At 36.2% G+C, this 12,476-nt stretch overlaps 1 protein-coding gene across 1 annotated transcript in view; it reads left to right on the top strand.

Moving 5' to 3' along the window:
* LOC111140098 (cylicin 1) overlaps positions 1–12,476 on the top strand; it is a 116,848-nt gene that overhangs the window by 86,249 nt on the left and 18,123 nt on the right. The window contains exon 4 of the mRNA XM_022492480.1: positions 361–1,950. Coding sequence (XP_022348188.1) covers positions 361–1,950 — 1,590 coding nt within the window. The remainder of the gene's footprint in view (positions 1–360; positions 1,951–12,476) is intronic.

The raw sequence follows: 12,476 nt of genomic DNA, 5'->3' as shown, positions 1-12,476 counted from the left end.
GGAGTCAGCTTATTTCTGAGCTAACTTGGGGATGAAGGGTACCCAATATGTTTTAAAAGATCTCTCCCACTATCAATGGTAACCCACTATCAATGGTAAGGATGGGCCCTTAAATATCATGGATCACTGTGGGTTTGCTCCAATCTCTGTATAAGTCATTGAGAAAATCCTAAGGTTTGAAGTCATTTGGTTTCTAATGTGGAGTTATCTCACATATGCAACACACACAGAATGTTGCAACATTTTTTTTTCCATTTTAAGTAGATGGTTAATGAAAAACTAGACAATTTTTATGTTTCAATATTAAAAATATATAACTTATTTTAAAATATTTATCATTATTCTAAATAATCTTTTCAGGGACATGTCAAAAGAAAATTAGAGGAAGTTCAGAAGCCAGCTCATATAAGGATAAGGCATTCCTTAAAAAAATTTTTCCAAAGGCCATCTGTTTACTTAACTGTCAGGAGACAGGCTCCATTCAGAAATCCTTATACTCTTAAAGCCCATCATGAAAATGGAGAACCTAAAAAGTCCAAAGATGACAAAAAAGGAAGAACTTTGCAGAGAAATTCCAAGAGAAACAAAGGCCCACATGAAACAACTACAGAATCTAAAACGGTAAATGATGAGAAACCTAAAAGACTAAATCAAGCAGCTAAAACTCCATCAAAATCATCATGTAACAGTGAGCTATCTAAGGATTCAAAGTCCAAATTAGAAATAAATCCAGAATCCATTGATTTTAAGATGGTCTCAATGTATCAAAAAAAAGGTAAGAGAGATTCAAAGAATTCCAAAGAGACAGATAACAAATTCACATGTGCAAAGAAGGATTCTAAAGACTCAAAGAACAATTCTGATGCCAAAGCACATATTTGTTCAAACAATAGTTCAAGTATGGGTTTCAGACTGTATTTGGAGGAGTCTGGTGCTGAATCCATAAAATGTGATATGTGGTTAAAGAATGACTCTCAGAATAATTCAAAGAAGACTTCAAAGAAGGACACAAAAAAGGATGCAAAGAAAAGCTCTGATGCTGAATCTGTAGACTCAATGGATGCAAAGAAAGGTTCAAAGAAGGCTAAGAAAGATTCAAAGAAAAGTGACAAGAAAAAGGATGCAAAAAAAGACACAGAGACGACTGATGAAGATTCAACAGATTCAAAGGATGCAAAGAAAGATTCAAAGAAAAGTGACAAGAAAAAGAAGGATGCAGTGTCTACCGATGCTGAAAGTGATTCTGAATTGGAGACAAAGAAATGGAAGAAAGATGAAAAGAAGGATAAGAAAGATTCAAAAAAAGAGGACAAGAAAAAGGATGCTAAGAAGGATGTAATGTCTACTGATGCTGATTCTGAATCTGAATGGTATTCAAAAAAGGGTAAAAAAGATGAAAAAAAGGAAAAGAGAAATTCAAAGAAAGATGACAAAAATAAGTTTGCAATGAAGTCTGAAGAGTCTACTGAAACTGAATCTGATTGGGATAAATATCTGAAGGATAAATATGATTCAAAGAAGACTAAGAAAGATTCAAAGAAAGATGCACAAAAACAGGATGCAAAGAAGGTCATAGAGTCTACTGATGCAGAATCTGATGAATTTTCCAGGAAACACTCAAAGAAGCCTGAGACATTCAAAAGTTCAGATGCTGAATCTGAAGAGTCAGTGTATAAACTTGGGGCTAAAAAGAGACTTGCTAGCGAATCAGATGCTGCATCTACAGATTCAAAGAAGGAAAAACTGGAACTAAAGAGAGAATCCAAAATGTCATTCAAAAAGACTACATTCAAAGAAAAAGGGAAAAAAACAGATACAGGTAGAGTCCCTCCATCAAGAGAAAGACCACCACTACCTCCGTGTGAGCCTTTGCTACCATCACCCAAGATCAAACGTCTCTGTCAGAGCAAGATGCCTGCTGCACCTCTAAAACCAAGATATGCTCCTTTGGTATGTTTACTGTGTTTTATTTTAGAAAAAAATGGACTAAAATGAAAAATATTTTAAAGGGTTGAATTTATATTTTCCTTAAGAGTAGTTCAATTTTACTGGAATATTTACAAGTTAAGGACTAATGGATAATGAAGAATACTTCAAAAGGACTCAAAAGAGTTGGAAAACAAATGTCAAAAAGTTAAGAATAATATTTAGACTGTAACAGAGAACTGGCTTGCATCTAAGAAAACATTTAAAATTATTTGTAAAGAGAATACAATTACAAGAGTGGTTACATGTTCTTAAGAAGGAATAAAAAATGAAAATTGACTAAAACTTCTATAGGGGCAGATTTTAATGAGATAGAAAGACATTTCCTAAGCAGTTGCTAAATATAGTAAAAACTCAATCAAAAGCCAGACATAGCACAGTAAAAACATAACATGCATGGATTCAAATATGCAAATCAAATAATTTAATTTGTATCTCAATTAAATTTCTTTATAAGTCCTCATTCTTACTGATAATCAGGGAAATAAATTAACTTGCCAGGGATAACTAGATCCCTTTAGTCTCTTTCAGGTTAATTTGCTCTCTTTGGGAGTAAATGCTCTGTAAATTTAGTTTATTTTCTTTTCTCCAGATCTCTTCTTTCATCCCCCTTCTTCCAAAACCTGGCTCTAAGGGGAATAAGTAGACATCTCAGTTTGAATGTAGTGTCTCCTGTTTCCCATGTTCTCCACCCTTGCAGGCTCTCTCTGACCTTGAGAAATAATTCATTTGCATGGTTTCTGGGTCCTCTGCTTTCACAGTGTTTATTGTCAATTCTCAGCACGACAGGGCGGATGCCCAATGTTCTGCTAAATTCAGAGCTTCGATAGATATTGCTGAGTCTTAACCTTGAGCTTCTTGTGTCAATTAAATTCCTCCCTTCCTCCACTTCCTCCCTGTTCTCCTATGCTTGTTTTCTCTCAAGGGGCTTCTACTTCCTCTTCTAGTCTCATGAAGATCTCTCTTTACTTTTTATTCCAAGTTTTTTCTATCCTTGGTTTATAATAAAAGTTTATGTATATATCTTCATTTTTCTTTTCATATATTTTCCTGTTTTTATTTAGATATCTTTTTTTTCACTTCTGTCAGAAAGTCTGGAATTTAAGTCTATTTTTCTCCAAGCAGACTCAAAAAGTCAGTTTTGAAGACTCAAAGCTGATTAATGACTTCTTTGTTAAATGCTAAGTTTTACAGGCTGAATCAATGGGTGAGTGACCATTAGGGCAATGATATTTACAAGAAATGAGAATGTACTGGTGGATAAATTTTAAGGCAAATGAAAAGAAAGACCTGCAAGTAGCTGGGTTCTTTTCCCTGAGAAGAGTTTATGAAAAATAAATAAAATACAAGAAAACAAGTTGGGGACACAGATTGATTTTAATTGTAAAAGAAAACATTTCACGGTATGTTATGGGCTTGTATACATACAGATTAAGTGTCTCTTTAATTAGCTTCCATAAGCATAGCTACCATCTCTATCACTTTCCATCTCTATCGCTTTACTGAAAGTGCTTTTTTCAAGATTCACTGAATACCTTCTCATAGCTTCATCCATTGATTTCTCCTCTCTCATCTGATTCTACAATCCAACATCATTTAAAATAACCTCTCTCTCTAAAAATATGTACTTTACTTGATTTCTAGGACTCTACTATCCTGTTTCCTTCCTACTTACTGATAGTTTTTGTCACCTTTATTTTATCCCCCTCTTCTTCATGTTTGACTTTGTTCCTGACCTTTTCTATCTACAGCCCTCTCTTGGTAAATCCATCTAATCCAATGGCTTTAAATATCATCTATGTTTTGCCTATGGTCTTTCCATTGAAATACAAATTCTTATATTAACCAACTACTTGAAATTTTCAGTTGAATTCTACTAGACATCTCAAAATTAACATAACAACTCCAACCCATTCCAAAATCTATACCTCCCCAGTCTTTTCCATCTTAATATATAGTGCTACCATCCACCCACTTGATCTTTTAAAACCTGGATATCATCTGTGATTCCATTCATTTCCTCATCCCCTACATATGATCAGTCAGTAAAACTTCTCTACCTTACCTCCAAAATATATCCTGTATCAGTCCATGTCTCTGCATCTTAACTACTACTACTTAAATAGTTTCAATCATTATCTTTCCTGAAATACTGTAAGAGTGCCTAAGTAGTCTTACTATCTCTATTCTCTCCTGCTTCAAACACTCCAGTAGTTTCCCATTACATTCAGAATAAAGCTCAAACTTCTTACCTTGGTTTTCAATGCCTACATTATCTAGACCCTACCTATTTTCCACTCTAATTCTGTATTTTTTCATATTTCTTATATAATTTAGCCAAACTAGCATGCATTTTTGTTTGTTGTCTTTTTGTTTCTCATATGCACCAAGATTGATTGATTTTTTTAAAGATTTTATTTATTTATTTAACAGAGATCACAAGTAGGCAGAGAGGCAAGCAGAGAGAGAGAGGAAGGGAAGCAGGATCCCCGCTGAGCAGAGAGCCCGATGTGGGGCTCGATCCCAGGACCCTGGGATCATAACCTGAGCTGAAGGCAGAGGCTTTAACCCACTGAGCCACCCAGGCACCCCGATTGATTGATATTTTTGCCAAAGCATTATGCTGTTTCCTCTGCTTGGAATGTTCCTCTGCATTATGGATGACTAAACATTCTCATCATTCACTATTTTAGGCTAAATGTTATCTCTTCATAGAAGCCTTCCCTGGTTACCATATCCTATGTTATCTACTTCCCCAACAAGTGTCCTGTCAGTCTCCTAACCCTGAACCCTATTTATTTATCTTCATATATAGCATCTTTATCTAAAACTCCATATTTATTCATTTATTTATTAATTGTATTCACAGTGAGAATTTAAGCTGCAAATAGGCAGTGAGCCTTATTTGTTTTTTCATTCCTGTATTGACAGTTCCAAAAACAGCACATGGAATATACTTGGTTGGTTATGAATATGGTTTCTTTAAAAAGCTGCAGGTTCATATGACACTAATGGACTTTCTGACATCTGTTTTTCCAAGCAGTTCTACTCCCACAAAATGAACAAAAACAAAGCACATTAAAAGGGAGTTATGAGCCACAAAAGGGAACCATGCATTCTAAGTGGAAGTCTCAAAAAGATACATTTTTTTTTTCGTTTCTGTCTGGGGAATTTATGAGCAAACTGTGTTAATGGGTCTTAGGTCTCTTTTAGTAACGGTTTAAAGAAGCATAGTCTTACCCTTCTTGAATCTTAATGATTCTTATAACAGAATCATAAGGCTAATGCCATGTTTCAGGGTCACCTCTGTTTATACTCTTGGATTAAAAGAATTCACTTTTGAAATTATGTTAGTAAAGCATGCCATGATTCAGAACCTTGAATTTAAAAAAAAATAATGTAAGTATAATTAATACACAGGGTTATATTAGTTCCAGATATACAATATGACTTAAAAATTCTATATATTTCTCATTACTCATCAAGATAAGTGTACTCTTAATCCCCCTCACTTATTTTGCCCATCCCCCCCCACTTCCTCTCTGAAAACTACCAGCTTATTCTCTATATTTAAGGGTCTGTTTTGTCAATTTTTTTCTGTTTCTTTTATAAATTCCACATATGAGTGAAACATACAGTATTTGTGTTTCTCTGATTGACTTATTTCATTTAACATTATGTGCTCTAGATCCATCCTTGTTGTTACAAACGGGAAGAATTCATTTATTTTTTATGGCTGAGTAATATTCCATTGTACAGATATACCAGCTCTTTTTTATTCATTCATCAATCAAAGGACACTTGGGATGGTACCATATCTTCAATAATGTAAACAATGCTGCAGTAAACATCGAGGTACATATATCGCTTAAATTAGTGTTTTTGTTTTCCTTGGTGGATTATGGTATTATATTTTTAATTTTTTGAGAAATATCACTATCGTTTTCCATGGTGGTTGCAACAATTCACATTCCCACGCACAGAGCACAAGGATTCCTTTTTCTCCATATCATCACTTCACCATTTTTTATTTCTTATCTTTTTTATTTTAGCCGTTCTGACAGGTGTGCAATGACATCTCACTATTGATTTACATTTCTCCTATGATTAGTGATGTTGACCATGGTTATATGTTTCTTTTTACCATCTATAAGTTGTGCTTGGAAAATGTCTGTGTATGTCTTCTGCCCATTTTTAATTGCATTTTTTTTGTTGAGTTGTATAAGTTGTTTACATATTTTGCATATTAATGCTTTTTCAGATAAAAGATTTGAAATATCTTCCTTCATTTGGCAGGGTATATATTTTTTTAAAGATTTTATTTATTTATTTATTTGACAGACAGAGATCACAAGTAGGCAGAGAAAGAGGAGGAAGCAGGCTCCCTGCTGAGCTGAGAGCCTGATGCAGGGCTCAATCCCAGGATGCTGAGATCATGACCTGAGCTGAAGGCAGAGGCTTTAACCCACTGAGCCACCCAGGCACCCCTGGCAGGGTATATTTTTTGTTGATGTTTCCCTTCATTGTGTAAAAGTTTTGCATTTTGTTATAGTACCAGTAATTTATTTCTTTTAATTTTTTTATTATGTTATGTCAGTCACATAATGTAGTGTAGTGCTCCATGTAGATGTAGTGCTCCATGTTTCATTGTTTGCATATGACACCCAGTGCTCCATGCAATACATATCCTCTTTAATACCTATCACTGAGCTAGCCCAGGCCCCCATACCCCCTCCCCTCTAAAATCCTCAGTTTGTTTCCTGGAGTCCATAGTCTCTTATGATTCCTCTACCCCTCTGATTCCCCACCCTTCATTTTTTCCTTCTTTCTCCTAATGTTCTCCATGCTATTCCTTATGTTCCACAAATCAGTGAAACCATAAGATAATTGTATTTCTCTGCTTGACTTATTTCACTTAACCTAATATACTCCAGTTCAATCCTTGTGACACAAATTGTGGGTATTCATCCTTTCTGATGACTAACAGTCCATTGTATATATGGACCACATCTTTTTTATCCATTCATCTGTTGAAGAGCATCTTGACTCCATCCACAGTTTGGCTATTGTGGATACCAGTGCTATGAACACTTGGGTGCATGTGCCCCTTCTTTTCACTATATCTGTATCATTGGGGTAAATATTCAGTAGTCTAATTGCTGGGTCATAGGGTTGCTCTATTTTTAATTATTTGCGGAACCTCCACATTGTTTTCCCAAGAGGCTGCACCAACTTTCATTCCCACCAACAGTGTAAGAAGGTTTCCCTTTCTCCACAACCTCTCCAACATGTATTATTTCTTGCCTTGTTCATTTTTGTCATTCTAACTGGTGTAAGGTGATATCTCAATATGGTTTTGATTTGAATTTCCCTGATGGCTAATGATGTTGAATATTTTTTCATGTGTCTGTTAGCCATTTGTATGTCTTCTTTGGAGAAGTGTCTGGTCATGTCTTCTGCCCATTTTTTTTACTTGATTATTTGTTTTTGGGAGTTGAGTTTGAGAAGTTCTTTACAGATCTTGGATACCAGCCCTTTATCTGTAATGTCATTTGCAAATATCTTCTCTCATTTCATGGGTTACCTCTTTGCTTTGTTGACTGTTTCCTTTGCTGTGCAGAAGCTTTTGATATGTTTGATGTCCCAAAAGTTCATTTTTGCTTCTATTGTCCTTGACCTTTGGAGACATGTCTTTAAAGAAGTTATCTTGGCTGATGTCGAAGAGGTTACTGCCTATGTTCTCCTCTAGGATTTTGACGGATTCCTGTCTCATGCTGAGGTCTTTCATCCATTTACACTTTATCTTTGTCTATAGTACAAAGAAATGGTCCATTTTCATTCTTCCATATGTAGCTGTCCAATTTTCCCAGCACTATTTATTGAAGAGACTGTCTTTTTTTCAATTGGATTTTTTTTCCCTGATTTGTCAATGATTAATGACCGTAAAGTTGAGGGTCCAGTTGTGGAGTCTCTATTCTGTTCCATTGGTCTATGTTTTTGTTTTTTGCCAATACCATGCTGTCGTGGTGATCACAGCTTTATAATACAGCTTGAATTCAGGAAATGCAATGGCCCCATCTCTGTTTTTCCTTTTCATCATTCCCTTGGCAATTCAAGGTCTTTTCTGGTTCCATACAAATTTTAGGATTTTTTTCTTCCAGCTCTTTGAAAAATGCCAATGATATTTTAATAGGGATGGCATTGAAAGTGCAAATTGCTCTGGGCAGGAGAGACATTTTCACAATGTTTATTCTTCCAATCCATGAGCATGGAATGCTTTTCTATCTCTTTGTGACTTCTGCAATTTCTTTCATATGTATTCTGTAGTTTCTAGAGTATAGCTCCTTTACCTCTTTAGTTAGGTTTATTCCTAAGTGTCTTGTGGTTTTTGTTGCTGTTGTGAATGGAATCGAATCTCTAATTTCCCTTTCTATATTTTCATTCTTAATGTATAAGAAAGCAACTGATTTCTGTGCATTGATTTTGTATCCTGCCACATGGCTAAGTTGTTGCATGAGTTCTAGTAATTTGAGGGTGGAGTTTCTTGGGTTTTCCACATGAAGTATCATGTAATCTGTGAAGAGAAGTGTTTGACTTCTTCTTTGCAAATCTGGATGCCTTTTATTTCTTTTTGTTGTCTGATTGTCAATGCTAGGACTTCTAGCACTGTGTTGAACAGTAGTGGTGAGAGTGGGCATTACTGTTATGTTTATGATCTTAAGAGATGGGCTTTTCCCCATCGATAATGATATTCACTGTGAACTTTTCATAGACAGCTTTTATGATATTGAGGAATGTTCCCTGTCAGATTTTTGTGGAAAAACCTGCTGTAAACCTTATTTGTCTTCTTTTATAGGATAGGGATTTCTTTTCCCTTGCTGCTTTCAGGATTCTTTCCTCATCTCTATATTTACAAAGCTTTACGACAATATATCTTGATGTTTTGGCATTCTTTTTTGTTGAATTTAATGAGAGTTCTCTGTGCCTTCTGGATTTGGATGTCTGTTTCCTTCCCAAGAGTAAGGAAGTTTTCAGCTGTTATTTCCTTAAATAAAATCACTGCCTCCTTTTACCTCTCTTCTTCTGAGTCTCCTACAATACAAATGTTACTTTATGGTGTTGCTGAGTTCCCTAAGTCTATCTTCTTTTTTTTAATTTTTTTAAAAATTTTTTATAAACATATAGTGAATTATTAGCCCCAGGGGTACAGGTCTGTGAATCACCAGGTTTACACACTCCACAGCACTCACCATAGCACATACCCTCCCCAATGTCCATAACACCATCTCCCCATCCCCTCAGTTTGTTTTGTGACATTAAGAGTCTCTTTTGGTTTGTCACACTCCCGATCCCATCTTGTTTCATTTATTCTTCTCCTACCCCCCTAAACCCTCCCCCCATTGCATCTCCTCTCCCTCATATCAGGGAGATCATATGATAGTTGTCTTTCTCCGATTGACTTATTTTGCTAAGCATAATACCCTCTAGTTCCATCCACGTTGTCGCAAATGGCAAGATTTCATTTCTTTTGATGGCTGCATAGTGTTCCATTGTATATATATACCACTTCTTTATCCATTCATCTGTTGATGGACATCTAAATTCTTTCAATAATTTGGCTATTGTGAACATTGCTGCTGTAAACATTTGGGTGCACATGCCCCTTCGGATCACTACGTTTGTATCTTTAGGGTAAACACCCAGTAGTGCAATTGCTGGGTCATAAGGTAGCTCTATTTTCACCTTTTTGAAGAACCTCCTTGCTGTTTTCCAGAGTGGTTGCACTAGTTTGCATTCTCTCCAACAGCATAGGAGGGTTCCCCTTTCTCCACACCCTCACCAGCATCTGTCATTTCCTGACTTCTTAATTTTAGCCATTCTGACTGGTGTGAGGTGGTATCTCATTGTGGTTTTGATTTGTATTTCCCTGATGCCCCATGATGTGGAGCATTTTTTCATGTGTCTCTTGGCCATCTGGATGTCTTCTTTGCAGAAATCTCTGTTCATGTCCTCTGCCCATTTCTTGATTGGATTATTTGTTCTTTGGGTGTTGAGTTTGCTAAGTTCTTTACAGATTTTGGATATTACCCCTTTATCTGATATGTCATTTGAAAATATCTTCTCCCATTCTGTCAGTTGTCTTTTGGTTTTGTTAACTGTTTCCTTTGCTGTGCAAAAGCTTTTGATCTTGATGAAGTCCCAAGTTCATTTTTGCCCTTGCTTCCCTTGCCTTTGGCATTGTTTCTAGGAAGAAGTTGCTGTATCTGAGGTCAAAGAGGCTGCTGCCTGTGTTCTCCTCAAGGATTTTGATGGATTCCTTTCTCACATTGAGGTCCTTCATCCATTTGGAGTCTATTTTTGTATGTGGTGTAAGGAAATGATCCAATTTCACTTTTCTGCATGTGGCCGTCCAATTTTCCCAACACCATTTGTTGAAGAGGCTGTCTTTTTTCCATTGGACATTCTTTCCTCCTTTGTCGAAGATTAGTTGACCATAGAGTTGATGGTCTATTTCTCGGCTCTCTATTCTGTTCCATTGATCTATGTGTCTGTTTTTGTGCCAGTACCATACTGTCTCGATGATGACAGCTTTTTTTCTTGAAGTCCACAATTGTGAATTGTGATGCCACCAACTTTGGCTTTCTTTTTCAATATTCCTTTGGCTATTCGAGGGCTTTTCTTGTTCCATATACATTTAAGATTATTTTTTCCATTTCTTTGAAAAAAATGGGTGGGATTTTGATAGGGATTGCATTAAATGTATAGATAGCTTTAGGTAGCATAGACATTTTCACAATATTTATTCTTCTGATCCATGAGCATGGAACATTTTTCCATTTCTTTGTGTCTTCCGCAATTTCTTTCATGAGTACTTTATAGTTTTCTGTGTATAGATTCTTAGCCTCTTTGGTTAGGTTTATTCCTAGGTATCTTATAGTTTTGGGTGCAATTGTACATGGGATTGACTCCTTAATTTCTCTTTCTTCTGTCTTGTTGTTGGTGTAGAAAAATGCAACTGATTTCTGTGCATTGATTTTATATCCTGACACTTTACTGAATTCCTGTACAAGTTCTAGCAGTTTTGGAGTGGAGTCTTTTGGGTTTTCCACATATCATCTGCAAAGAGTGATAGTTTGACTTCTTCTTTCCTGATTTGGATGCCATTAATTTCCTTTTGTTGTCTGATTGCTGAGGCTAGGACTTCTAGTACTATGTTGAATAGCAGTGGTGATAATAGACATCCCTGCCGTGTTCCTGACCTTAGTGGAAAAGCTCTCAGTTTTTCTCCATTGAGAATGATATTTGCGGTGGGTTTTTCATAGATGGCTTTGATAATATTGAGGTATGTGCCCTCTATCCCTACATTTTGAAGAGTTTTGATCAGGAAGGGATGCTGTACTTTGTCAAATGCTTTTTCAGCATCTATGGAGAGTATCATATGGTTCTTGTTCTTTCTTTTATTAATGTATTGTATCACATTGATTGATTTGCAGATGTTGAACCAACCTTGCAGCCCTGGAATAAATCTCACTTGGTCGTGGTGAATAATCCTTTTAATGTACTGTTGAATCCTACTGGCTAGTATTTTGGTGAGAATTTTCGCATCTATATTCATCAAGGATATTGGTCTGTAATTCTCCTTCTGGATGGGGTCTTTGTCTGGTTTTGGGATCAAGGTGATGCTGGCCTCATAAAATGAGTTTGGAAGTTTTCCTTCCATTTCTATTTTTTGGAACAGTTTCAGGAGAATAGGAATTAGTTCTTTTTTTTTAAGATTTTATTTGACAGACAGAGATCACAAGTAGGCAGAGGAGCAGGAAGAGACAGAGAGGAGGAAGCAGGTTCTCTGCTGAGCAGAGAGGCCAATGTGGAGCTCAATCCCAGAACCCTGGAATCATGACCTGAGCTGAAGGCAGAGGTTTTAACCCACTGAGCCACCCAGGCACCCCAGAATTAGTTCTTCTTTAAATGTTTAGTAGAATTCCCCAGGGAAGCCGTCTGGCCCTGGGCTTTTGTTTTCTTGGAAATTGTTGGTGACTCTTTTAATCTCCCTACTGGTTATGGGTCTGTTCAGGTTTTCTGTTTCTTCCTGGCTCAGTTTTGGAAGGTTATATGTCTCTAGGAATGCATCCATTTCTTTGAGATTGTCAAATTTCCTGGCGAATTGTTGCTCATAATATGTTCTTATAATTGTCTGTATTTCTTTGGTGTTGGTTGTGATCTCTCCTCTTTCATTCATGATTTTATTTATTTGGGTCCTTTCTCTTTTCTTTTTCATAAGTCTGGCTAGGGATTTATCAATCTTATTAATTCTTTTTTTTAAAGATTTTGTTTATTTATTTGAGAGAAAGAGAGGAAGAGCAGGGGGAGAGGGAGAAGTCTCCCTGCTGAGGAGGGAGCCCAACATGGCATAGAGTTGCTCATAGTATGTTCTTATAATTGTCTCTATTTCTTTGGTGTTAGTTGTGATCTCTCCTCTTTCATTCATG

Source organism: Enhydra lutris, unplaced genomic scaffold (genome assembly GCF_002288905.1).
Source record: "Enhydra lutris kenyoni isolate GAN:26980312 unplaced genomic scaffold, ASM228890v2 scaffoldscaffold163, whole genome shotgun sequence".
Taxonomy (NCBI): Eukaryota; Metazoa; Chordata; class Mammalia; order Carnivora; family Mustelidae; genus Enhydra; species Enhydra lutris.
Note: the sequence above shows the minus strand (reverse complement) of the source record. Positions and strands in the feature narration are given on the sequence as shown.